We start from the raw sequence: 27,812 nt of genomic DNA on the forward strand, positions 1-27,812 counted from the left end.
GCTTCTGACCAAGATGATGTAACAAGTACCAGACTGACCGCTGAGACTTAAAATACTAAAAACCTTAAGGAAAATCTATGAACCAATGGCTTCCACACTGGGCAACAGGCAGCATGAGAAAGTCATCCCCCTGACAGGGGAGGCAAGTGAGGCGGCCCGCGACGGCCCCAGCTGACTGTCTGGAGAGTCTCCGAGCTGCAGCGCCGGGAGGAGGGACCCGTGCAGAGCCTTGTTGTGTCACCGCTGAGGAGTCCGCATGGAGGCCCCGGAGGCCACCGCCTGCCAGACGCAGAGGAGAGAGCCGCCCAGGACCCGGAAGTGACCCGGAAGTGGGCGCTCACAGCCGAGGGGGTGGGGCAGAGTCCTTCTGGGCCGGTTCCCTGTGCTTCGTGTGCGGCCCACACTGTCCTGGACTTTCTCAGTGTCCCTTCCCCACCTTGGCCTTCATGGGCTGACTCTGCATCCGCGCTTGTTGCTACTCTGTGTTAGGCTCGTGGTGGGGGACGGGGCTTCTCTGCTCTTCCGTCCTGCCTCCCAGTCTTCTCAGGAGCCCCCCACGGAGGCCTTGGAAAAGAGCTCTCGTGTGAGTACGGATGCCCGCTCCTTGTGTCTGGGGCTAACATTGTTGTGCTTAGGCCACACTTAAGAATTTATTACCATTTTAGCTGTTTCCTTCCAACCTGCTTTTTCTGGCAGCCATGTCCTCCTCCATTTCTGACAAAGGCGTAACAACCGTGTGTCCCCCACTTTGGTCGCAGGCGCTTGTCACTCTTTGGAATTATGTTCACTTCATTGTGTCCTGGCCTCACCTCCTCAGATGGGCTCAAGAAAACTTACGATGTTTTAGAATGTCAGGCTTTTTCTCGTTATTAGAATGAAATCCACATCCTCCTAAGCGAAGCAGAACTCGGCCTCATTCATTTTAACAAACATTTGCTGAATGCCTTGCTTGTCAGGCTCTGCACATGCAGACAAGATGAAACATGGCCTTCGCTGTCTGCTCGCAGAGCATCTACTGAATCAGACGAGGAGCTGTCACTGCAGGATGTGGTCATTGTCTTTGTTTATGACAATTGGGCACCCGAGGCTGTCTGGGACAGCCAAGAGAGCTTTCATCTGGAAAGTAAAGCTCATGTGGATGTCTTGCAGGGGAATAGAGGTTTCCAGGTGGGCAAAGGAGGTGAGGACATCCTAGGCAGAGAGAATACCACACCTACAGTCACAGTGGGATGAAAGAGCAAAGCTGTCCTCATGAGGGCCTGGCCCTGAACCCCAAGTTTGCTGCTGGAGCTCCCTGACAGTCACCAGCCATCTAGATTTTATACCAGACAACTCCCCACCACAAACACAAGCCTATGCAGGTGGGCCTTTCGGGGATCCTGTTGTCCTTGTCATAGCTTTATTATGCCCTCCCATGATGCAGGATCCCCGAGTCTTTGTCATCCACCCTCCCAGACCACGAGCTCCTCAAAGGCGGTGATGGTTTTACACATCTGTGCATTCCCTGCACCCAGCCCAGTGTCTGGCTTGCTAGAAGCTCAGGAAGTGTTGGATGAACTGAAATCAAATAATGTTCCTGAATGCCCCATCAGGGTGTTTGGATCACTCTCTGGCTGCTGTTCCTCAGATCTGAATGCACCCCCAAAAAGCAGGGTGTCTAGGAGGTCAACATACAGATTTCATGGTCTTTTTTTTTTTTTTTTTTTTTTGAGACGGAGTCTCACTCTGTCACCCAGGCTGGAGTGCAGTGGCACGATCTCGGCTCACTGCAAGCTTTGCCTCCCGGGTTCACGCCATTCTCCTGCTTCAGCCTTCCGAGTAGCTGGGACTACAGGTGCCCGCCACCACGCCCAGCTAATTTTTTTGTATTTTTAGTAAAGACGGGTTTTCACCATGTTAGCCAGGATGGTCTCCATCTCCTGACCTCGTGATCCGCCTACCTCGGCCTCTCAAAATGCTGGGATTACAGGCGTGAGCCACCGCGCCCAGCCTTGTTTGTTTTTAATTGCAGCAGGTGGCGGAGGGGTAGGGACCATCTTACTCCAGGCTCTCATTACCTCCTGGAATTTGCAAGTCTTGTCTTTTCTAAATGTTAACTTTTAGTTAGCTGAATTATTCATTCATTCCCCTACCCCAGTGACATTTTGATTGCTGCATTCACTGTTTAAATTTTGAATGATCTCAGATTCTATTTGAGCCTGCCTCGGACACAGTAATAACTGCCACAGGAGAATAGAGAATCTCTTGCTCTGCAACAATGGTTTCAACTGTAATTTTACAAAGCAAGTAACTTCCGCTTAAACCAAGGAAACAACGGAGGAATCTGTTTTCAAATGTGACATTCTTTCCCATGGGAAGTGCTTTCAAATGTGTTTTGGTTCTGCCTTTTGCTTTTGCCTGCCTTCTTGTCTCTCACCAGGAGAACAATGTCATATTTTACTAGAACATAACTCTATGTTGGGTACATGGGATAAAAGGATGACTTGAAATAAAAAACACTAAAATTTTCTATTTAGTAGTTAATTGTGGGAAAGTTAAAATTATCAGATGAAAATATAAAGAATAGTTTATTTACACATAGTTTAGTACTCACTCAGATGTTTAAAATAAGTAAAAAACACACTTGTAGTTATGTTTATAGTTTTGGTTGCAGAGCGGAGGGAGAAATGAAATCTGGAGCATTCGGGCAGGAAAGCTCAGGAATGGCTTCAGATAAGTCACAGCGAAGCTGGTTCTTGAAGGATGCGTGAGAGCTGACAGGGGAGGGCTGTCCAGCAGAAGAAACAGCAAGTGCTACAATGCAGGATTAGCTAGTTTCTCAAATTTAATCTACCCAATTGTAACTAAATACCTATTTTCTTCATATCTCCTTTTTATGTACTTTGAACTTTTCCCTTTGTTTTTAAATGAAACTACCCCACCACCTCAAACATGAACTCGTCCCAGATGATGGGTCCGTGTTATTGTCTCCTTCCCTGTTTGAACTCTCAGCCTCATTTCTGTTTGACTCCCATTCCTTTTGTGATTTGACTTCACATTCTTTCTCATAACCTTCCTGAAAACTTCTTTCCCCTCTTGCTGCCATCTGGCTCCCTCTGGCCCCTCCCTGTCTGCTGGTGTGCAATGAGCATGCAGTTGGAAGGCTCCTTCTGAAGACGGATGGTGGCAGGGTCTGAAAATGGAACAGACAGCAAATAAATTCACAAATCTCTGTTTATATTTTCATCAATAATACACATTTAGCAAGTTTTTGTTGAATTCCTACTATTGAGACAGACATATGAACAAAAATTATCTAATATCTTGTGCAGTTATTTGGGCTGATAAGTTATACTAAAACATATTAAGTATTAGACATAAAGTGCTGTGGAACCTCGGCGGACTTCCCTTTTAGGAGGTCATGGAAAGCTTCACAAAAGTGATGATCAGGGCAGATCGAGGTTTAGAGGGTTCTGAAGCTTTTGAAGGTTGTCAGGATCAAAATGGAGTCACTTGAATTAAAATCCTAGCAAATGGGGGCAGAGAAGGCTGTGAAGGGAGGGTCCTCATGCATGTGTGCCTCATAACAAGAACAGTCACAAAAGATGGCAAAAACTACAGCCTTGCACGAAAGCCACAGTAACCTTACATAGAAAATACTTCTGCAAGGACGTCTATCCAGCAACTGCCTGTCTAACCTTGGACTGATGCCACCCTTGTTATTGAACCTTGTAGGCAAGGATACTTGATTCAAAATGCTTGATGTATTTCTTCTCATTTTGCCTTTAAAAACTTCCCCTTTGGCCGGGTGCGGTGGCTCACGCCTGTAATCCCAGCACTTTGGGAGGCTGAGGCAGGTGGATCACTTGAGGTCAGGAGTTTGAGACCAGCCTGGCCAACATGGTGAAACCCCGCCTCTGCTAAAAATACAAAAATTAGCTGGGTGTGGTGGCATGCACCTGTAATCTCAGCTACTCGGGAGACTGAGGCACGAGAATCGCTTGAACCTGGGAGGTGGAGGTTGCAGTGAGCCAAGATTGCACCACTGCACTCCAGCCTGGGCAACAGAGTGAGATTCCATCTCAAAATAAATAAATAAATAAATAATAAAAAATAAAAACTTCCCCTTGCTCCACTCTCCTGGAATATGCACATAGTTTATTATGACATTCACATTCTTATTACAATACTATTCCCAGATAAATATCATTTTCTTTAGAGAGTCTCCATCTCTGTTTGTTATTTAGCTTAAGATTATATAATTTGGATGGCCCTTTAACAAAAAAAAACCTTAATCCTATGATTTTACAAAAATGCAAATGTGCACATGGATACCTTGCTACATCTCTCCCATGGTCTTTGTAGAGACCTGTGGAATTGAGAGGCCTGAAGCTTAAATTTCACTGGCTTTGAAGTAAATCTGCCTCTGGAGATGGCATTTGCATTGAGTTTGGAAGGCTGTCTAGGAGTTTGCCAGACACAGGAGGAAAGGAATAATCTACCTGTCAGAGCTAATAGTATTTGAAAGGGCCAAAGACATGAAAAGCATGTATACCACAGCATGAATTGCATGAGGTTGAGTGATGGGACATGACATCAGAGAAGTGGTCCTGATTGAAGATGACATTGATGTACTGAGGGGTTCTGATTATATTCTACATCATATTTGATTTAACAAAAGAATATTGTGACCACATTTGTTTAAGACAACTTTTTAGGTATAGGATGAAGAATACATTTTCACTGAAAGTGCTTGAAATGCTTGGTGATTGATATCATCTAATTGCTGAGTCTTGGAATTACTGTACTGAAGTTTCAATCAATTAATTAAATCTATGTGTTTCAATAAAAATAGACTTTGGAGACATACAGTTAAGTGGAGGAAGTAAGTTGCAGAACATTGAAATGGTATGATACTGTTTATGTAAAACATTTTATAAACCCTGCACGACCATACCACATTCTGTTCATGGATACATACGCCAGAGGCTCACAGGAAGCTAATCTTGTATTTCCTCTAGGAGCAATGGTTTGGTAATTGAGAATTCAGTGTTCGTGGTAACTCTATAGAACATAAATACCACATGTAATGTGGGTCAATTGTAATTTATATAATATATAAATGCTAACAAATTTTAACTATTCATTCTGATGGTGGATACGTAGGTATTGTTAATTACTCTGTTATCTATATTTTGTTTTTGAAAAGAAAATTTGCTTTGGAATGTAAGCTTAGGATAACTTACACATTTTTTCTGTCTTGCTATGGATATTAGCTAGATATGTACACTCACAGTTCTCAACAAAAAAATAAAATAAATAAAAAGGAGGGGGCAGTGGATTTCTAATCAAGGGTTTCAAGAAAGAAAATTGCCAAGGTGGTTATCTTCTGTAGTGCATGAACATTGAAAGGTTCTTTGCAATCTCTGCATAGTCTCATTAGACTTGGATCTCACTTGCTTTAGAATCTGTGTTTAGATTGGCATGAAGTCCTTTCAGGATTCTGACCCTGTCTCAGCTGGCGGAACTTCACCCATTTGTCTTCCTCTTTGTAACATTGAGTAGATAAAAGTTCCTTGGAGCCAGCTTTTGGAAGGAGAAAGAGAGAAGGCAGACAGAATGAGCCCCTCCCTTGTGCATTAGCCAAGACATGGCCTGTGGCTCAGCATCCCTGCTGCTGGTGAGGGCAGCAGTCAGACACAAGACTCTCAGTCCTTCCAAGCTGCTTAGATGGTTGCCTTTTAAGTGCATAGTTCATATGGAAGCCAACAGGCTGGCTTTTCATCTTCACAGGAAGGAGAAAGAAGTTGCTCTGTCCCTTACTCCCCAAATCAGTGATTCTTTTGAGTATTTAGTAATGAGAATAGGAAGAGAATTCCCTTCTGTCTGGCTGTTTTGGAAACAGATGCTGCACTCAATCTTAAGTCTATTCTCAGTCTCCTATAGTAACACAGCACACATATAACTTCCTTATTTTTTCTTGTTTTATGTATTTTTTTCCTAGACTATTTTCAATCTTCAAAGAACAGGTAGTATATTTCAAATATGCTGCTTGTTAAACTGGGCAGTTTACCAAAATGCTGCAATACAACAGAAAGAATATTTGTCATTTTCCTAATGCCTGAGTCAGCAAGAGCTTTTGGGGGATAGAACATATTTGGTTATCTTTCTGGGGTCTAGTGAGGGTTTGTGACTCTTTTGCGCAACTTGTATTAAGTGTGTTCAATGTCTCCGGTGCTATGGGAAATCAAAAGTGAAATAGCAGAGAATATTCCTGATTCTTTAAGTTGAAATAATTATAGAATAAACGTAAGTCAGTGGTTCATGTGGCTTCAAGGTCTACCATATAGCTACAATATCATCAGTGGCCTCCGAATCTTCCTCTTCACCCTAACTCTTCAGTTAACCTATGTGGCTTCGTCTTCTGTGTTGTTAATGATCCATCCCATAAATAAACCTCACTGTCCCTTGACTTTAATATGTCAATGACCTTCAATTTGACTGCCTTTCAACCACCTATTCGTGGGGTCATATTCTTCATTGTGTCTTTACCTGGAAGTGCTCCATCTCTGAGATCTTAAACTTGAGTGTTTACACAGGACTTTTGCAGAGACTGCTATAAAGCCTTCATTTGCCATTGAAGGGCACAAAGTTGTTCAGAATAAAGCCTATATTTTCCAGCCTCCCTACTAGGTGGGTGTGGTGATCTGACTAAATTCTAGCTCAATGGAATGCGAGCAGAAGTGGTGTATGCAACTTCTGAGAACTGTCTCCATAGAAAAGGGGCAATCTATTCTTTACTTCTTCTTTCTTCTTGCGAGGTGGAATAAGGATGTGATGACTGGGTCTTGAGCAGCCATTTTGGACCATGAGTTGGAAGCTATGACATTCAGGGTGATGGAGCTACAATGTAGAAGGAGCCTGGGTTCCCTTATGATCATAGCACTCTGTAACAGCCCTGTGTTACCTACGTTTCTATGAGAAAGAAATAAGCCTCAATCTTGTTTAAGGCACTCTTCTTTTGAGTTTTCTGTCCTGTTAGCCATTTTCAATCCTAATGTCTACAGCCACAATCTCCTGTTAAACTGTCTTTTCTCCATTTTGTTTGTATTTCAACCTCCTTGAGACTTCAGTCCTGCTTCTTCCAAATTCTATCTTGGTATAATTTCCTTCTTTATCCATACTTCTTTCTACCCTCCATAGCCCATGCAATATACATCATGAAGTGATTCAGAGTTACATGGTGACCTGTCATTCCATGGGCTACACAGCAATTGTTTGTGTCTTTGTGTATATGTAATCATATTTTTGCAGATCATATTTCAAAGGGAAGCCCAGTTTCTCTCATCACAGCAGCTGTAGCCCAGGAGGACAACAATTTTACCAAGACCTCTGACTCTGCAGATGGAGCAGTGACACCAAGCAGAGCATTCAGGTTTGAGAGATGAGGCTGCAGCTTTGGAGACAGCACCTCGTAGAGCTCACTGGAGGGACGCATGTCCATTCAGAGAGTCCAGTGCATGAAGATGGTTCTCTTAGCGGTTGTGTCAGCAGAAGCCTTGGATGAATCAGACCTGGCAGCCCAGGCAGGAAGGCACTGCAGAGCATGAGATGAGCCTACATACCATACTTCCTCTGGCCACACTAGTTAGCAGGCATCACTGCCTCCTTAATGAGAAGAAAGCTGCAAGCCACAATCAGAGTTCATGATTCACTCATTGACTCTAATGTGGATGCTACATTGTAATACTTCTTCAATCATTTGTCACACCCATAAAGTTCTGAATTAAAGAGCCTAGCTAGATATTTTTCATATAGGAAACATGAATGAGAAAGGTGAGCCCTATCTAAGTCAAGAGTCTCATCCCTAAGTAGGTGAAAATAGTTATCTCCAGAAAGTGACATTCATGGAGTTCCCTTTTGTTTGTGTTTGCTACCCCCAAGGTAGAATTAGGTCTACCCTGTCCATCACCATAGTACCTTGTGCTATAGTAAAGTGGATTTACACCTTTCTCCTCCACTGGACTCTGAGGAGTCCCTTGAACCACTTCTCTACATGCTCATTTCTGTATCTCTGGCTCCGAGATAGAGATGTGGTGGAGAGTTAATCTTTGTTGATTAACTGAGGGAAAGAATCCTGACTACAGTATGGATCTGTAATCAGACTTTAAACTGGACATATAGTCACATAATAATAGAGTACACTGGGAGACTGCACACACACAAGGTGGATGCACGGTGCGATGCAAGCTTCCTAGGGGTAATTTAGCAGCAGTGTATGATCAGAAGTTGGAAGGAAGGTAGTATTGTTGTTGGATTTGGGTTCTATGTAGAATCATATCATGACTGATAGGTTGGCACAAAAGGCCTGCATGAGCTGTACTCTTAACTCACTCTCTTACACTTCATTCGGGTAAGAAATAGCAAGTGGTGTGAAATAGCATCACTCCTTGCCCTAGGAGATCTTGGTGTACAGTCCATGAACAGGAGCTGCCTTAGAAGGCGGAGGAGAAAGATTTCCCCTACCTGCTTCATGGAGGGGAGCCACCTGGCCCAGAGCTGTGACTCCCTCAGAGTTGGGGCTGGTCTGCTTGGGAAGGAAGTGTGGCTTTAGGGGTGGCAGGATTCCTGGGGGGCATCTTATGTGGGTATAACTGTAACACCCAGCTGGAGGCTTACCAAGCAGCTCTTCCCTGTGGGAGCCATGAGTCTATTATCAGACAGAGCTTTCCAGAAAATATCTTCTCACAAGCCTTGCTGCTGTTATTTTCTTACTCATACAAGCTTCCTCACTATAGCCTTCTTTCTTTCTCTGCAGAATCATCTCTTATTCTGAGCCAGGAGGATGCACTGGGGATCTCTTAATAACCAGTGCCCTGGAATGAACGAGAGAATGATGTGAATGGAGGATGGATGGATGGATGGATGTGAGGTTGGGGCTGGACAGAAAAATGACTGAACAAACAGGAAGAAATAGTAATAATAAGAGTGAAACTGAGAATTGAGGCAGAGACATTGAACATCTGTTTATCATCTTGCTTGGCTGGCAGGATAGGCGCTAGAGTTATCAGAGTCCAACAGTAGTTTCAAATACAGTTGGGATTTTATGCACATCCTACTCCAAGCCCTGCTCATTTATTATCCACTCATTGTAAACTCTTCATGATAGCTTTACCTGCACAATTAATAGAAGAATGGATATTGGAGGGTAGTGATGAGGATGGGAATGAAATATGTACATATCGTATTTCCTGGAAGACTTTGAGAAATGGGCTCATTCACACAGATCACCTATTTTTAACAAAAAGTCACCTTACAGAAGCACACTGCTTGGCAAACATCAACATGTCAAGGCTCTTGGCCCTGGGCTGCTGCAGATACTGGCCATGCCTCTGTCCTCACATCACCCACAGCGTCTGGTGCAAGAGCTCTGACTTAAACTAGTTTGTTTGCAACCGTGCATGTGCCAGCTTTTCAAATTGCACCACAAAAAATTCCTGTTAAGAGTCAATGCTTTAACAAATGCCTGGGCAGTTTTTCGGTGTGTGACAGGTCTGGTGACAAAGCCGTTAGCTCTGTGAAGCTAGGAACCTGGTCTCCTCTGGTTCCTGCAGTATGTCCAGCCCCTTGCAGAGCACCAAGCACAAGGTAGAGCTGAAATATTTGCCAAATGATTGCAGACAAGGGGCCACTGTGCAGGGGCTGGGATAGGATTTGTCTCTCCAGGACTAAGGGAGTTGTCTGTTTGTAAGGTCTCTGGATATGAACCCTTGACATACCACCCATGGGGCTTAATCAGTCTTACTTGAAGATGATGACAGGATTTGAATGTCTCATCTACTCTGTGATGTCATTGCTGAGCTACCAGTAGAGTGGCTACGCCTTTGCCCAAGCCTCTCGGGCCTCTCCCTGCCTTGTCTAACATGCTCTTCTGAATGCATTTGCTTGGATATGGGTCTCCTTCTCTTGAGTGCAGGAACTAGGTTTTCTTTGACTTTGTGCCCAGAGTGTAGAAGAGTGGCCAGTAAGGGTGGGTACTCCTGAAATGTTTGCTGAGTGAATGAATACACGGATGTGAAACCTCTCTGCTACCTTTCACTGATGGTCCCCAAGTGGGGCATGGGTAGGGAACAATAGTAGTAATGATGCATTTCTGGAGATATTCAGAAGTGCTGCTGGGAGATTTCTGTATGGAATCAGGGCAGAGAGGCTGAGTCACACGGAAGGAGCATGAGCTGGCTTGGCTACAAGCATGGGTTTTGGGTCTGATGGTCCAGGATCTGAATTGCTGGTTCCACTCTTACTCCCTATAAGTGACCTCTCCTCTCTGAGTCTCCATTTCCTCATCTACAAGACGCTTAGGGGGGAAAAAAAAGATGCTTAGGATTGTTGTATTATATGAGATAATACGTGGCACATGGTCAAGTGCTTAATAAGTAATTGTTATCATGTTTATTATTGATTAAAAGACTTAGACATATTTGGCCCAGCCAATAATTCTGGGGACTAAGTGGAGGCGGTTTACTGGAGGTAGAGGAGAGAGGTGACGTTTCTGACACCTCCTTTTCCTTTCTCCCCTTTCCCTTGAGTCTGGAATAGCTCAGGACCTGTTTTGATGTCTTCTGGAAGCCCCTCAAGGGGAATCTGAGGGGAGCAGGGCCCTCTGAGAGCCTCCCAGGGAGAGCAGTTAGTAGCTTCGCGAGCACCTTAGTGACAAGAAGACCTAAGCAAGGGAGAGTTGTAGACAGGGCTGAGAAAGTGACTGAGTGTGAAAACGTGCTTCATTCAGGTCCCCAAGTCCTGAACAGTCAGGGAATGATGTGTATAACAACACTTTGTGAAACCATCAATTAGCATATGCACTGTAGTTATTAGCATTACAATGTGCTTATTATCACATGTGTTTATGCTACGCAATGAGTCTTTCAGGTTATATGGCTTAGGCTATGTTCTTTACATTTGATAATTTTTTATTTTTATGTTTTACTTTTTCTTTCTTTCTTTAATTATTTTTTAGAGACAGGGTCTCTCTGTCACCCAGGCTGGAGTGCAGCGGCATGATCATAGCTCACCGCAGCCTCAAACTCCTTGGCTCAAGCAATCCACCTGCCTCAGTCTCCTGAGTAGCTGGGACTACAGGCACATGACACCACACCTGGCTAATTTTTAAAATGTTTTTTGTAGAAATGGGTTCTTGCTATGTTGCCCAGGCTGGTCTTCAACTGGAGCTCAAGCAATTCTCCCACCTCAGCCTCTTGAAGTGCTGGGATTGTAAGCATGAGCCACTATGCCCAACCTATATTTTTTATTTTTAAATTGACAAGTAAAAATTACACATATTTATGTTGTACAGCATGATGGGTTTTTTTTTTTTTTTAACAGGGTCTGGCTCTGCCACCCAGGCTGGAGTGCAGTGGTGCCATCTCAGTTCACTACAACCCCTGCCTCCCAGGCTCAAGTGATCCTCCCACCTCAGCCTCCCAAGTAGCTGAGACTACAGGTATACAACAACATGCCTGGCTAATTTTCTGTATTTTTTTTTTTGTAGAGATGGGGTTTCACCATGTTGCCCAGGTTGGTTTTTAACTCCTGATCTCAAGTGGTCTGCCTGTGTCAGCCTCCCGAAGTGCTAGGATTACAGGCATGAGCCACCGCATCCGGCCGTGATATTTTGATATATGTATATATTGTGGAATGACTAAATCAAGCTAATTAACATATCATTTACCTCACGTACTTATCTTTTTTGGTGTGATGAGAACATTTAAAATCAATTGTCCTAGCAGTTTTCAATTATACCATACATTGTTCTTAACCACAGTCACCATGTTGTATAGCAGATGTCCTGAACATATTCCTCCTGACTAATTCCTCCTGATGTTATACTTTGATCAACATCTCCTCAACCCACCCCCACCCCTGCAGCCCTGGTAACCTCTATTCTCTGTTTCTATGAGTTCAATATTTTTAGATTCCACATATAAGTGAGATCGTGTAGTATTTGTCTTTCTGGGCCTGGCTTATTTCGCTTAAAATAATGCACCGGGTTCATCCATGTCTCAAATGACAGGGTGTCCTTTTTTACATATTGCTTAAATTTTAATGCACCTACTCCCTCCAGAATCATAAATGAGAGTATTGGATCCAACAAGCATTTATTGAAGGTCTCCTAAACTTATGCAGAACACTGTGAGGTCACAAGGAAGAGACCTCTCCTGTTTCCATGGGGCCTACAAGCCAGTGTGCCCATTAAGCCATAATTTGTTAATTCGTGGTTTCAGCAAGGACGGTAAGTTGCCTTAGCTTTCCTCTCACTGCACGTGGCAGAGAGGCATTAGCCTGCGGAAGCTGGAAGCAGAAACCAGCCTTCCCTGGCAAATGCACAGCAGCCTGCTGGGCTGCACCACCTGGCCAGACACACACAAGGTGTGCTTCCACCCTGGGGAAGAATATCTTGTCATCTTAAATGCAGAGGCAGAGGTAGGGGTTCTTGCCTCTGACGCACATGCCCCATCCGCTGCATTTTATCTGCCACCTGGAGCAGTGATTGAAAGCTCATTTTATGCTTTGTTGAAATGCCAGAGTAATGTGTTAACCGGTTGTGGCTACTGATGCTCCAAAGAGTGACGTCTGCACGGCATTGCTAGGCAACAAGGCGGGCTCCTGTACCTCACTGGGCCACTCGCGTCACTGCCCCGCCTGCAGCCCCGGGCGCCAATGTCATGCTTAGGTGTTAACTGCAGCCCTTGCCTTGACTGCCGTGGATGCACTTTGCTGCCTGTCTGATCTCACAGACAGCAAGTTAATCATTGGATTGAATCTTGAAACTATCGGTTTTGAGGCTGCTTTATGGGGCATTTGTGCCTTGAGTACAGTGTCCCAAATTTCATTTTTAAAACATCAGCTTGGTTCCGGCTCCTCCCCTAAGTGGGGCAGGGTAAAATTAGACAAGATCTGTCATGGCTCTGATAATTCAGTTCAATTTAGATTTGACTTTTAGGGACACAGTGTTCTCAGGGGGATGATGCTTTTGCTTTGTTATTTGGAGTGTTTGCAGCCAGTATGGTCTAGGAGTGACCTTGTTCACGTTCATGGTGGAGCCAACAAGGCAAGAAGTGACTGGTAGGTCCTTTCTATGGCCAAGAGGATGGTGGCTTTTCACATGCAGAAATCCCTTCTGCATTCTTGGGGGCATCAAAATTACCAGCACAGGCAGTTAGTCCTGCAACCCTGTAACTCCTCATCTTTGCAGGGGAAATTTTGCCTTAGCACGGTTGTGGCTGTTCCGGAGTTCCTATGTAGGGGCAGCGTAGGGGTTTCATTCTAATTGAATGGGGATGAGGGAATTTCTGGAAATGGTTGTGTCACTTTACATAGCAGGGAAAAGTCAATTGTGTATGTCCAGATATAGGAGTAAGAGGATGATGGAGATTAGAGAAGATGAGCTGAACACTTGTCTTCATTTCCCCAAGATTTCAGCCCTCACACAGGGCGGGGCCTTGGTGGGGGTACCTGGGGCGGTGCACTGATGGCATCTTCTTAGTGATGAACACATGTTTTCAGTAAACAAAGTAAACCTGTGGTCCTAAGGGTGCTGGGTACCCCATCTAGTACTGTGGTTGTATACTTTTTTCACACATTGGGTCAAAGTATTATATATACTTCAGGGTGTAGAAGTGCTTTAGGCAAATTCCCTATCTTCTCCATAAGCCATTTGGCAAATATAATAATGTGTCAGTAGTGTCTGAGTTCATCCTTCTGTCATGAGTTATGTGAGGATTTAACAGGCCATGATCCCTTTAGAAATGGTACCGCATTAATAAAAGAAACAGTCATCAGTAGCTATTGCTTTTCTAGAATACACTGAGGAAAGGATTCTGGTCAAATAGGTCATTTGAGGCTATTTTGCAACCTTGAAAAGAGATGAAATGAAGTCAGTGAAATTCAAGACGTAATTTAGTCTATTAAGCTCCAGGGCAGAAGCTGGTGAGCTGAGATGGGCCCAGGTCCACCATGACCGCCTACATCGTGTCCTTTAGTGAGGCCAGTTCAACAACGTGCAGCCTGGCTCCATTTGCTTTCCCAGAGGGGTGGTTAGTGCAGTGGGTTTGGGGTCAGCTTGCAAGTACCTGGTCAGTATAGCATTGGTGTGAAAGCCTGCTTTGCTGGTTGTTACTGTGTAATCTTGAGACAGCCAAATACCTTTCTGATCCTCAGTTCCTGTAGCTATAACAGTAGGGCAGTCACCTTGATTGGCAGGTTGACTGGGAGAATTCAATGAGACAACAGCAACTTGCACTTGTTGAGCAGTTCTCGTGTGGCAGGTCCTGCACTCACTCACAGCCTCATTAGTCCCTCAGAGCCACCTTGGAAAGATGCTGTCGTTCTCCCACTTGACAACATGAGAAAACTCAACTCCAGAGAGGGCAAGGAACATGCCCAAGATCACACAGTATGGTAGGGAGAATTTGCACCCATGTCTGTCTGACCAGACCTCAGACTCTTAAATCTGCTTACCACCATGGCTCCTAAATGTTGCTGCAAAGTGGAATTACCTAGGCAGCTTTAAAAAGTTCTGATGCCCCGATCTCACCCCAGACCAGTTACATCAGGAGGTCTCGGGTGGGGCCAGGCATTGATTTTTTTTTTTTTTTTTTTAGACAAGGTCTTGGTCTGTCACCTAGGCTGGTAGTGTGATAATGTGGTCATTGCTCACTGCAGCCTCAAATTCCTGGGCTCGAGTGATCCTCCCGCCTCCGCCTCTAGAGTAGCTGGAACTACAGCTATGCATCACCACACCTGGCTAATTGTTTTATTTTTTGTAGAGATGGAGTCTCACTATATTGACTAGGCTGGTCTCAAACTCCTGGCCTCAGGGGATCCTCCCGAAGTACTAGGATTACAGGCATGAGCCACTGTGCCTGGCCAGGCATCAGGGTTTTTGAAACTCCCTGGTGATCCAGTGTGCATTATAGTTTAGGAACCACTAGCTTAAGAAATTCTCCTCTACTGTTGGCTGTTGATCCTAGCTGCTCATTAGAGTCACCAGGGGAAACGTTTAAAATATTACCAGAAGCCACATCCAATAGATTCTGATTTGCTTGGTCTGGGGTGGAGCCTTAAGTCACTCTGGATGATTCTAAGATGCAGCCAGGTAGAGACTGCTGTGCCACGTTATAGGGAAAGCACCCGGCACTAGTAAGCAGCTAGAGAATGTGGGCGGTTATTGAAAGTATGTATAAAATGAAGGTTTGGTTAGGATGTTCTTAAGGTCCCTTCCCACTTGCATTTGTAATTCCCTAGGAAAATTACTATTCACCTTTGTCTCAGTGTGCTGGCTCAAGGGAGGAATGCAGCCTGTACTTCTTCAACAAGTGTTTGGAGGAAAAAGGAGTAAGTGTAGGAGCAGCATCCTGGGAATATTTAGCCCAGTCTCTTGTGCCTCATATGCGTAGTTAGTTCACTAGTGAGCTCAATTCTACTTTCATCTACCCTCTTAGCCAAAGGAACTGAAAGTTTATTTTATTATGAAGTCAGAGAGTTGAATAAGGGAGAAAAAATCTTTGGAGAGCTTGAAATTCTTTTACCTCTGTTAATGTGAAGTGGCCTTTTTATATGCTGTGGAAATTCTATCTTCTGTTTTGATTTCTTTCCATGTTACTTATATATGTATTTCCATTTTTTTAGACAGTTATTCAGTCAGTATTGGCCAGGTTATGCCGCATTAATGAACAATTCCCCAAATCTCAGTGGTGTAATGTAGTAAGAGCTCATTTTTCACTCATGCTTCATAAAGTGGGTCCATGCATCCTGGTCACTGAAGGATCCCCTCATGTGATGCTTCTACAATTGCTGAAGCAGAAAAAGGAACATGGTAAGTGGGCATTGGCTCTAAAAACTTCCTGCAGGAAGTGACACGTGTGGCTACTGTTCACATTTTATTGGCCAAAGAACAGTACCTCACTTCAAAGGGCAGTGGAAAAGTGTGATTGTATTATGTCTTCAGAGGGAGCAAATAGAATATTTTGAACAGCTCTAATGACTAACACAACAAAATTTATATATATCTCCTTTTTGTTAGCACTACCCTGAGAACTTTGGCACCTGTCTAGAGTGTATCTCACAAGTAAACAGCCACAAACCCACAAGACAGTATGGATGTTGCTGCCCATGTCAGTAGGACACGCTGGAGGAAATTGACATGAACTGATGGGGTGTAAGGAGGGAGAGTTTTTCACGGGAATAGGATGAAAGGTGACTCTTCCTACAAAATGCCATAGAAGATGGTATGCCTGGAAAGGAGTAAACTGGTGTTCTGCTAGGGCATGCACTGCATGCTGTTAGCTGTTACTAAGGGATTACTATGTTAGGATGGATGGCAGGGTCCTGGGTATCAGGAGGGCTGAGCTCCTTTTCCCCACTTGTGTTTTATATTTATCTTGCAAAATCCGAAAGGAGTATTACATGCATAACCTATGTAGTACATTTTGAAATTTTCTCTCTCACTCTTTCTGTTCCCTCACCATTTCTACCTGCAGAAATCTTATGCATTCTACAAAGGACTCTTACCAAACAGGTCAGTGTGAGGTCTTCCTAGATCATCCTCCCAGACAGAATGAAGCCCTTTATGTCCTCACTGTATACTTACATACACTATTATAGCACTTTTCATATTGTGTTATAATTTGCCATTTATAAAATTACTTCTTTTAACAAAATTTAGTACCAGGTACTATTCTAAGTGCTTAACCAGTATTATCTTGTTTAGTCCTCATAACCTGCCTAACAGTGATTACTGTTACTACTTCCATTTCGCATATGAGACAACTCAGGCTCAGGAGTAGGTACTTTCCACAGGCCATTCAGTGAGAAAGCACTGGAGCAGGATTGGAGCCCAGGTAATTGAACTCCCTCAACTAGGTCAGGAGCCCCTGGGGAGCAGGTAGGTCATGGTTAGCTTTGTTTCCTCACCAGGCTAGCCCAGTACTTGGCCATTAGGAGTGTTTATTAGGTGAACAAGCACAGTAGTGAAACCTGTCGATGGACCATAACTTGATTAGCCTGTTTCCAAATTTTACGGTATTGTACTGCTACAAATATATTCTGTAAATTAGTTTGATTTCATTGGGGTTATTTGGGGTAAATTCCCTTAAATGAAATGACTCAAGGAATACAAGCAGTTTTATAGATAATTGCTTACATCACTCTCCCGAAATTTGGCATTTATCATTCCAACGGCTACTTTTAGGTGCACTGATTTTATCATCGCTTCCTCAGTGCTTTGTTTTTATTTTAACCAATTTAAAATGATATTTATAGGGGACCACATAGGCTGGGATTGGCCTGTAGATCTGGGGCCACTGAAGATTGATGAATTCATTCTGGGATTACCATGAGAATTATGAACTTTTATTTGGATTCCTGGACCCCTGTTGAAGTTCATTAGCTCGCTGGGAAGTTATAGAAGCCTGTCTTTGAAGTGGGGTGGGTTTTTTCAATCTAATAGACAGAACTGGGGCCTTTCAGTCTAATAGACAGAACTGGGCCTAGGAAAAAGAAGCAGTCAGCTTTCTTTGTGTTCCTTTTCTATTCTCTCAGATTAGACTGTGCAGTAGCACCGAGACCTGTGCCTACCCAGCCCCACACTCAGAGACCTCAGTTGTCCCCTGATGAAAAAAAATTTAAAGAGAAGGAACTCATTTTTACCAAATTATAAATGACTGATAATATTTTGGAAGCCCCAACCTAAAAGTTGGAGAAGGGGTTTGCACCTTAAAGAAACAAGGCAGAAAGGCCTGTGAACCTTGCTGTGTAATCCTGTGCCCTGAAGAGAATGGGGTTTGGAAGGTTCTTCTTGGCCCAAGGCCATTTGCAGGAAGACTGGCCTGGACTGAGAGGCAGCAGAAGAATAACCAAGGGCTTCCTTCAGTTTCCAGCTGAACAGCTGGGGTAGATTCTGGAGTTTGGCAGCAGGGCCTGCTAGAGCGTGGTTCCTGCCAAGCAGCATGCGGCTGGCCTGGTGGTGGTGAGGCTGATAACAGCAGCAGAAAACCTGTTCAAGCCATCGTTGGTGCTTCCCTGGGTCAACACCACAGCCTTGCATCTGGAAGCCTTCCAATCTCATCCACTTCTAATCCTTAACACAGTAATCTAAAAATGCAAATCACATTTTGTAACTCCTTGCTTTTTATCTTCCAATGGCTTTTTTTTTCCCCTCACCTAGAACAAAATCTAAACCCTTTACTGTGGACCACTGGGCCTCTTTTAAGCTCCCTGACCCCTCCTCCTGCCCCTCTCTGGTGCCCTTGCCCACCTTGCTGTGACCACAGTGGCCTTCGTCCACTTCCTGGAACACACCAAGTTCATGCCCCCCAACCCATCTCAACTTTGCACCAGCTCTTCCCTCTACCTGGTAGACAGATTTTTGTTCATAGGCCTCAGATCAAACGGCACCTACCCAGGGAAGCCTCTTAGTTCTCTATCCCACTTAGCCCTGTTTGCTATGTGTTTCTCATAACTGAGCTCCACAAGGCAGGGAGCTTGTCTTTTCTGTTTATCTCTGGTGTTTGCAATTCTTAGAATGGTATCTTGCACACAATAGGTAAACAACAAACCTTAATCCTTACAATAGCCCTGGGAAGTATTATTGTTGCTGTTTTTCAAATAAGTCTTGGCTGGGCGTGGTGGCTCATGCCTATAATCCCAGCACTTTGGGAGGCCGAGGCGGTGGATCACCTGAGGTCGGGAGTTCAAGACCAGCCTGGCCAACATGGTGAAACCCTGTCTCTACTAAAAACACAAAAATTAGCTGGGCGTAATGGTGCATGCCTATAATCCCAGCTACTCGGGAGGCTGAGGCAGGAGAATCATTGCTTAAACCCGGAGGTGGAGGTTGCAGTGAACCGAGATTGCGCCATTACACTCCAGCCTAGGCAACAAGAGCAAAACTCCATCTCAAACAAAACAAAACAGAACAAAAACAAATAAGTATTAAAGAGATGGCCTGAGGTTGCATTACTTGAAGTGTGTGAACCAGGATTCAAATCCGGATTTGTCATTCTCGGTGCCACTTGATTTTAGTGAACCGGAGTGCACTAAAGACCCATGGTCATCAAATTCACTCAAGTGACCAGTTTGTGTATGATTCAGAGCCTAATTTCCTGCTATACTGGATTCTGATACACACTGCATTCAAAGAATGATGCTGAAAGGATTAAATGCAATCAAAGAAGAGCATGACAAGTATAAAATATCTATTGGTGGTCTCTTGAAACAACTAAGATGAAAGATTTAAGATTAAAGGCATCAAAGTGCCTTAATCATGTAAACAGATTGTTGAGTGTTCTAATGATTCACTGTGAATTACCTCCTTTGGGGGGAATGCTTAAAGATGTTTAAGGTAACCAGCCAGGTGCAATGGGTCACACCTATAATCCCAAGGCTTTGGGAGGCCAAGGTAGGAGAGGAGCCTGGGCAACATAGTGAGACACCCTCCCCCCGCTGAAACAACCTTCCTCCTCTACCACCCCTGCCCACACAATACATTTTTTTTTAAAGTTAGTTTGTTGTGGCGCTGTGTTGCTTGAGCCTGAGAGCTGTGATGGTGCCACTGGACTCCAGCCTGTGTGACAGGGTGAGACTGTCTCTAAAAATAAATAAAATAAGGTAATCAAAGGTTTTGTTTTACAAATAGACACATACCATTACCAATGAATGGATAAATAAAATGTGATATATCTACACAGTGGAATATTATGCAGCCTTATGGAATGAATGATACATGTTACAACATGGATGTGATAATGGCAGGAGGCAGGCAAATGCCCAGGCAGATGGGGCAGGTCCCTGGTGAAATCCCACCTCCAAGCCAAAGACAGTTAAAGCCTGAAAGTCAAGCTAAAAGTCAAATCCATGAACCGGATTGAGAACCTGTCTTCCCATTTGGTGTGCTTTCCTTTGATTGATCCCCACCTTTCACCTATTTTACATATACCTACCCTTTCCTGATTGGTTTTCTACACTGTCATGCCCACCTTTGAGCAGTGTCTTCATTTTGATATTTTTTGCATACTCACAAACCAGTCAGCACACACTCCCTATTCTGAGCCCATAAAAGTCCCGGACCCAGCCACACTGAGAGAGAAACCACCTAACCATGGAGGTGGAGGACCACCCCCATGTCCCCTCTCTGCTGAGAGCTGTTCCATCACTCAATAAAATTATTCTCTGCCCTCCTTACCCTTCAAATTGTCAGTGTATCTTTATTCTTCTTGGATGTGGGACAAGAGTTCAGGAACTGCCAAACATGGGTATAAGCTATAACACAGGTGGGCTTAGTGGGTGGGGTACCTCCAGTGGCAGGCCCGGTGTTGAAGGAGACCCGGGCAGCAGGGGGGCATCTCTGGCCATGGAAGTCCCTGGTTGGCAAAGTGGCTGAGAAAAATCCTGTGTCAGATGAACCTTGATAACTTTATGCTAACTGAGGCTGGGCACAGTGGCTCACGCCTGTAATCCCAGCACTTTCGGAGGCCAAGGTGGGTGGATCACGAGGTCAGGAGTTCAAGACCAGCCTGGCCAAGATGGTGAAACCCTGTCTCTACTAAAAATACAAAAAATTAGCTGGGCGTGGTGGCAGGCACCTGTAATCCCAGCTACTCAGGAGGCTGAGGCAGGAGAACTGCTTGAACTCAGAGGGCAGAGGTTGCAGTGAGCCAAGATCGCACCACTGCACTCCAGCCTGGGCAACATAGTGAGACTCCATCTCAAAAACAAAAAACAAAAAACAAAACTTTATGCTAATTGAAAGAAGCCAGACACAAAAGGCCACATGATACATGATTCCATTTACATGAACTATCCTGAATAGGCAAATCCATGGAGACAGAATTAGATGAGTGGGTGCCAGGGGCTGGGTGCAGTGACTGCTTAATGCAGATGGGGTTTCCTTTCAGGTGATGACAATATTCTGTAAGTAGATAGTGGTAGTGACTGCACAACACTGTGAATATACTAAATGCCGCTGAATTGTACACTTTGAAATGGCAAGAATGATAAATGTTATGGGTATTTTACCACAGTTTAAAACAGTGAACTGGAAAATAGAAAATGGTAGTTGTACTTCTTAGTTGCTTTTTAAACAAAATAAATGAGCATAACTCTATCATGCTTAATAAAGTGCAGAGATCTAATGTACAACATAAGGACTATAGCTAATAATATTGTATTTGGGATTTTTGCTAAAAGAGTAAATTTTAGGTGCTCTTGCCATAGCTATGTGAGATGTTAATATGTTAATTGCCTTGACTATAGTAGTCATTTTACTTTGTATATGCATATCAAAACATCATGTACACCTTAAATATATACGATTAAAAACAAATTAAATTTAAAAAATAAGGAGTTTGTAAACGTTACATTCATCGTATAGGAACAAAAAGGGTGAAACAAATGTATTACATAAGAATTACAGGCCATTCTATAGGAAAAAAGGTTGAAGCAAATGTGTTTAAGAAATAGAATTATGATGTACACAGATATAAAAAATAGATGCATAATACTGAAAACGCTAACATGTTACCTCCTGATAAGAAGAGAGGGTGAAATGTGGCCACTATTGCCCAATTTGGCTGCAGTTGGACAAGAAATGTCTCTGGACTGGTGGTGCTGGCTGTTACCCAGGGGGCAGGGCACGCCAGACGTGTGGTCTGTGGCTATGTTTGAGGAATCTTCTGCTGCTTTCTTTAGGGCATAAAAGCAACTGGCACATTCATGGCAGCTCATGGAGCCATTCCCTTCAGGCAGCTGCTCCCCTGTCACAGCCATGTGTGACCCACATAGCAGCCTTGGCATTCATCTGGACAGTGGTGTGGAAAATGATTTCATCCTACTGTCTTGCCTGGCCTTTAACAGTTGGAGTGCTTCCACCCTGGACTTAAGAATACACATGTCCAACTTTTAGAAAATAAGATGTGAGGAGAAGTTCCCAGACAGCTTTTCAAGGCACTGGTGCTGCCAGATGTGGCTTTTTTGATGAAAGTTCTGCTCCCAGCCTGGTTTCTGCATCACTGCCCAATGCGACCTGTGTCTATTACTGCCCCTCACACCTCTGCTCCTCCCATCTCCCACTTGCTTCTCCTCCTGCACATTGAAATGCTTCCCGTACTGCCAAGCCCAACTAAGCCCTACTGTACTTAGAATTTCTACCACACCATTTTTCATTTTATTGTTTTTGTGCCTGGGAATTTTCTCTCTTCCAACCAGTTGGCAAGTTCTGTGGTGATCAGAGCTTTTTCCTTGCAATTTTGGGGTGTCCCACAGTGGTATACGCCTTTACTGCCTTTCTGACACCCTCTATTCTAATTGCACCCTGATTTTCCTCTGCTGGGTCTTCCTGTCACCACGATTGGCTCAGAGCCAGACATGAGACTTAATCCCTACCAAATGAGAATCATCGGTCCTGGGCTTTCACTGGAGCTCCTGGTAAGAGATCCCCTTTCTCTAGGAGTTGCTAAACTAATAGGAGCAACTAGGGACCATTGTTGCCAATTTTTGTGATGCTTGTCTGAGAATAAAGCCATACAGAGTAGACAGATTTAGGAGACTGAGCAAAGTCCTGATGGCATGGTTTGAGGCTCAGTCATGAGAGCCACAACTTCCCTTCTTGTTGGTGGCTGGTTGCTTCCAATTGAAGGAATACCAGTGTATCTCTCAGCATTTGCAATCTGCACAGAATAGGCAAAGAATATTTACTGACCTGCTGATTGTTTGCAGGTATATCTAGAGTGGTAAAGTGAAATATTTATATTTTGCATTTATTGGAAGTTTTTATTGGCCAGGCACGGTGGCTTATGCCTGTAATCCCCGCACTTTGGTAGGCCGAGGCGGACAGATCCTCTGAGGTCGGGAGTTCGAGACCAGCCTGACCAACATGGAGAAACCCCATCTCTACTAAAAATACAAAATTAGCTGGGCGTGGTGGCACATGGCTGTAATCCCAGCTACTTGGGAGTCTGAGGCAGGACAATCTCTTGAATCCAGAAGGCGGAGGTTGTGGTGAACTGAGATCACGCCATTGCACTCCAGTTGGGGCAACAAGAACGAAACTCCATCTCAAGAAAAAGTTTTTAGGCTGGGCGCGGTGGCTCACGCCTGTAATCCCAGCACTTTGGGAGGCGGAGGCAGGTGGATCACGAGGTCAGGAGATCAAGACTATCCTGGCTAACAGGGTGAAATCCCGTCTCTACTAAAATAAAAAAAAAAAACACAAAAAATTAGCTGGGCGTGGTGGCTGGCACCTGTAGTCCCAGCTACTCGGGAGGCGAGGCAGGAGAATGGCGTGAACCCGGGAGGCGGAGCTTGCAGTGAGCCGAGATGGCGCCACTGCACTCCAGCCTGGGCAACAGAGTGAGACTCCACCTCAAAAAAAAAAAAAAAAGTTTTTATTGTGGTAAAATCTATAGGCCATTTATCATTTTAACCATTTTTAAGTGTACAACTCAGTGGCATCAAGTATATTCACTGTGCACCATCACCACTGCCCATTTCCAGTACTTTTTCATCATCCTGAACTGACGCTGTGTACCCATTACACACCAATTCCCCATTCCCTCCTCAACCCTTGATAACCACTGTTTTACTTTCTCTCTTTGACTCTGACTACTCTTGATATATAAACGAGATACATGGAACCAAACAATAATTGCCATTTTGTGATTGGCTTATTTCACTTAGAATAATGTCCTCAAGGTTCATCCATGTTGTAGTACGTCAGAATTTACCTTTTTTAGGGCTGAATAGTATCCCTTTATATGTATATACCACATTTTGTTGATCCATTCATCTGTCAATGGACAACTGAAGTGTTTCCACCTTTTGGCTATTATGAAAAATGCTGCTATGAACATAGGTGTGCAAACACCTGTTTGAGTCCCTACACATCCCTGCCCACACCACAGTTTTGGCTTTTCAACAATAAAGCTGTCTCTCTATCCTAGGACTCTCTTACGGGGAACAGTGAAACTGCAACATGATCACGTACCCAAAGAGTGCATTCCCAGCAAGATATATTAGCAGCTGTTGCCTCTTTACATGATCTCCTCTCTCCCTCATTCCCCTAGCTATGGAAAACTTTCCATCTGAGTCCTTAGGAAAAGATGGAGGGTGTGTGAAATGAGAGACCGAGACATGCTGCCATCTCAGAAGGGCTTTATTTCTACTTCATCACGGTCTCATACAGACTCAGAGGCATCATCATGTGTTTCCATTTGGTATCCTCGTGACTTTTTGTAGTGTTTTCCCTTAAGAAAACTTTGAGTAAACTCTGTACATTGCCAGTTAATCTTTTCACAATAATTTAAAAATGTTGTTGCTGTTGGATCATCGATACAAGAAGACCAACAATAAAAGTACAGTACAAGGAAATTCACAACATATTACAGTGGAACAGACTGAGTCACATTTAGGTGATGGCGAGGACACAGTAGCGGTATATACATGCACCCGAAGACGTGCAAGCCAAGTAGGATAATATAAGGATCATACAGTGAATTTTCTAAGCCCACTGAGGACTTTGTACCTTTTCAAAATCATCCTGTATCCCCTGCAGCATACAGAACATCTGTCTTGTCTACTGGCTTCATGGCTTTTTCACTACAAAAAGTTCACTGAATCAGACAGTCTGAAGCATTAAAAAATTCGTAAAAAACAGTAACACTGACAAAATAAAATTAACTTAATCCACTCTAATTCAACATGGAAATAAACTGAACCAAAATGTAACAGTGCAAATTTAACAGAGAGGCAGTCAGGTATTGACAGCGAGGGTGTTCAGAATCTCTTAAAATGTACACTTTTTAAAACTTTTATTTTTTAAATCTATTTATACCTTATTTACCTTTTCGTTTAATATACTGTGTGTAAAAAAGATGGAGACAAAAATAGTTTTCTGAGCTATGAAAAAAATTAAGTTATTACAGGCACATTTACTGTTTCATTCTAGAAACATCTCAGTTTCACAGGTTGAACATTCAGCAGCTGTGTGTTTTTAAAAAACATTCTTTGACCTTGAGAAAACTAGATCTCTCCTTTTGGGCAGAGTTTTGTTCATGGTGATGGTGTGGTTATGCAAATTACAGTGAATTATACTGTGATAATCCATGCAAGCTTGCATCTCGGTGTGGCTGCTCCTCGGGCGGCTCCTCGCCACCATGCTCCTCCAAGGACGTCGGGTCTCCGGGTGACTGAGGCTGTGAGGCAGTGGGGGAATGTGGGGCCCAACGGGACGGAGGGCGACGGTTTGCTGGTCTCTCGGGCCTGGAGAAGCAGGGCTCTAGGGATGGAGCTAGTGCAGAACAAGGTAGTTCCTTCAGAGCCGAGAAAGGGAGACAGGGTTACTCAGACCGGCAGTGTCACCAGTGGATGATTCCCCCAAACACACTTCTCAACAGACTCAAGTGAGATGAAGTATACACCACAGGCAACTTGTGAATATTAACTATTTTCTATGCTCATGCAGAATAACTTAAAATAATAAAGAATTCAACACAAATGATCAGTGACATGAATGGGAAGAGACCAATTATGATTAAACACAGCAATACTGTGAGATGAGTCAGCTTGCAAAGCTCCTTTAGAATTGGGCTGGGGTATACAGAAGGCATGACAGAGTGACTGTGGCAGCGGTCTCCACAGGCCACTTCATCATATTCCTATCTGGTAGATCTGTTCATTTGGCCCTTTTGTATGATCTATTTAGCTACAGTGGACAAGTGAACTGGTCCTACAGGGCCTGGATCTACTGGGAGCCCACAAAGAGACCTCTGATTTCATTCAGCTGTGTTAGCAATGGCAGTCATCTTAAACGAACTCTGCTACTGTTTATTTGAAATTGACTGGGAGTAGATTAAACAAACTCCCACAACATGGCAAAAATGCTGCAGGCAGAAATTTTAATTTGGGTCTGGTTTTCTTTAATGACTGCTCAATTGCAGCAGCATTTTAAAAAGGTAGAATCAGAATGTACTGGTGGTTTTGTGTTTCAGGCATCCTAATGTTCTGAGAACAGGTGATGCAAGACACAACCATGCGCAAATCACCTAGAATCCTTATTCTCAAGCTACTTTGTTTTTAAGGAAGGTTGAGCTCCTTGTCCTTACATGTTACAAAACCAGGACACCCAAATTTGGAATTTGCTGATACACAGAAATGTAAAAAGCTGTGGCATGAGGAAACTGAGTCGCCCAGCATGGAGCCCGCTGGCTGGAATGACACTCAGACACTGGAAGCCGAGGTGAACTGAATGGAAGGCACAGGAAGGATGACAGAGAACAAGGACCCTCAAAGAAAGGAAGTGAGTTGGAGGATTTAAAAAGATGTGACAAGCAACTGAAAAGACCAGGATGAGGACAGCCCAGCCAGTGGTGCAGGGGAGCAGCAGCGGGGGAAGGACAGACGGCTGCACTGAATGGGCAGTGTCACTCGGGAGAAGATGGAACATGGCAGAGACAGCATGGCCCGAGGACAGCGTGGGAGCCACAGGCTTCCAGAAGAGCAATGGGGCGAGCGGTTTCCCTGCCTCCCTCTGGGGTCAGCAGAAAAGGAACAGTGGCCCTGGAGACTATGCTTCATGCTCCCTGCTGCTTTTGTGGCTGGAACTTCACACGGCCACAGGGAGAAGCTTCTGTTCCCAAAGCATTATGCTAACAGTACCGTGACAACCAGAAATACCTCTCCAGTTAAAACTCCACTAGTGCCACCAGCCACCAAGATGCAGACTAACCCAAGGTGCTCCTGTGTCCTCATCTCACTGCAGCCCACAGTGCTTGACTGGGACACACGGTTTGGGAAATCTGTGTGTTTTGTGTCTGTGCTCCCCTTGTTGTAAAAGTAGTGTGTGTGTGTTGTGTATTGTGTATCTGTTCTGTGTGTGTTGTGTGTTGGTGAAGCTGCTGTCATAGGTTTATCTGACACCACTGTATCCCGTTCCGCCTGGCTGGTGCTGAAGAGCAGCCTTTTTATGAGACCATTCAGTACCCCCTCTTTGCCAGCCTCTGCTTGTGAAGGAAGAATCATTGTCAGTCTGCATTCAAGGGAATGAACCTTTTCCTTAGTAACACACCAACATGTACAAGCAAATGATGCTGTGCTTTCCCGAGAAGCCACTGTGGTCGCTGCATGGCATGGTGTCCTGGGATGCTGCCCCTGTAGCACGTTTCTGGGAATTGGCCCTCCCTGTGTTCCCTGTCATCTTTTCATGGGGATACATCTGTTGTATTTGACAACAGATACTACTGTACTTAATGCTTCGAGTTAAGGCCAGTGGATGAGGTGGGTGGATGACTATATCCTTGATCAAAAAGTATATCTTTTCTCATGTGCTTTGACTCAGACTCTGAAAGCAATTCTGAGAGAAGTTCTCAAGATATTTGGAGTGGGGATGATTTTGTTGTTTATTCATTCAACAAATATTTATTGAGCATTTACTCTGTCACCTACAGTGCTCACTTGGAAGGACAAGATATATTTGGGTTCATTCCTTGTGGTATGGTTATTGAAAAATGAAAAACAAAAGCCTTATCACATTAGGGTCACACCTCATTTCAGCACATGCCAGTGCACGTATAACCAAAATGTTGACCAGTCCTGGGTGGCTGGGCCCAAAGACCCCCTCAGGTAAGACCCCTGTGCCTAGGATGTCCCCTCCTGGCCAGTATCTACTCAATTCTCTGAAAGCATATTGGCTGAAAATGTAAAAAAGCGGAGAAATCTCAGCAGAATCTCTATAACCTAAAAACCCTTCTTTGCATTGAGTGGTCAACCCTCTAGCAGAGCAGATG

At 44.1% G+C, this 27,812-nt stretch overlaps 1 protein-coding gene across 8 annotated transcripts in view; it reads right to left on the reverse strand.

Moving 5' to 3' along the window:
• Nucleotides 1-24,166: 24,166 nt before the first annotated feature.
• Nucleotides 24,167-27,812, reverse strand: part of MTCL1 (microtubule crosslinking factor 1) — a 126,035-nt gene continuing 122,389 nt past the window's right edge. For 6 of the 8 annotated variants that reach the window (XM_019014094.4, XM_055368653.2, XM_063699392.1 and 3 more), the window contains one exon: nt 24,167-25,340. In XM_019014094.4, coding sequence (XP_018869639.3) covers nt 25,107-25,340 — 234 coding nt within the window. In that variant the 3' untranslated portion in view covers nt 24,167-25,106. The remainder of the gene's footprint in view (nt 25,341-27,812) is intronic. The other 2 variants (XM_019014096.4, XM_031003620.3) reach the window with 1 other exon arrangement.

This window comes from Gorilla gorilla, chromosome 17 (assembly GCF_029281585.2).
Source record: "Gorilla gorilla gorilla isolate KB3781 chromosome 17, NHGRI_mGorGor1-v2.1_pri, whole genome shotgun sequence".
Taxonomy (NCBI): Eukaryota; Metazoa; Chordata; class Mammalia; order Primates; family Hominidae; genus Gorilla; species Gorilla gorilla.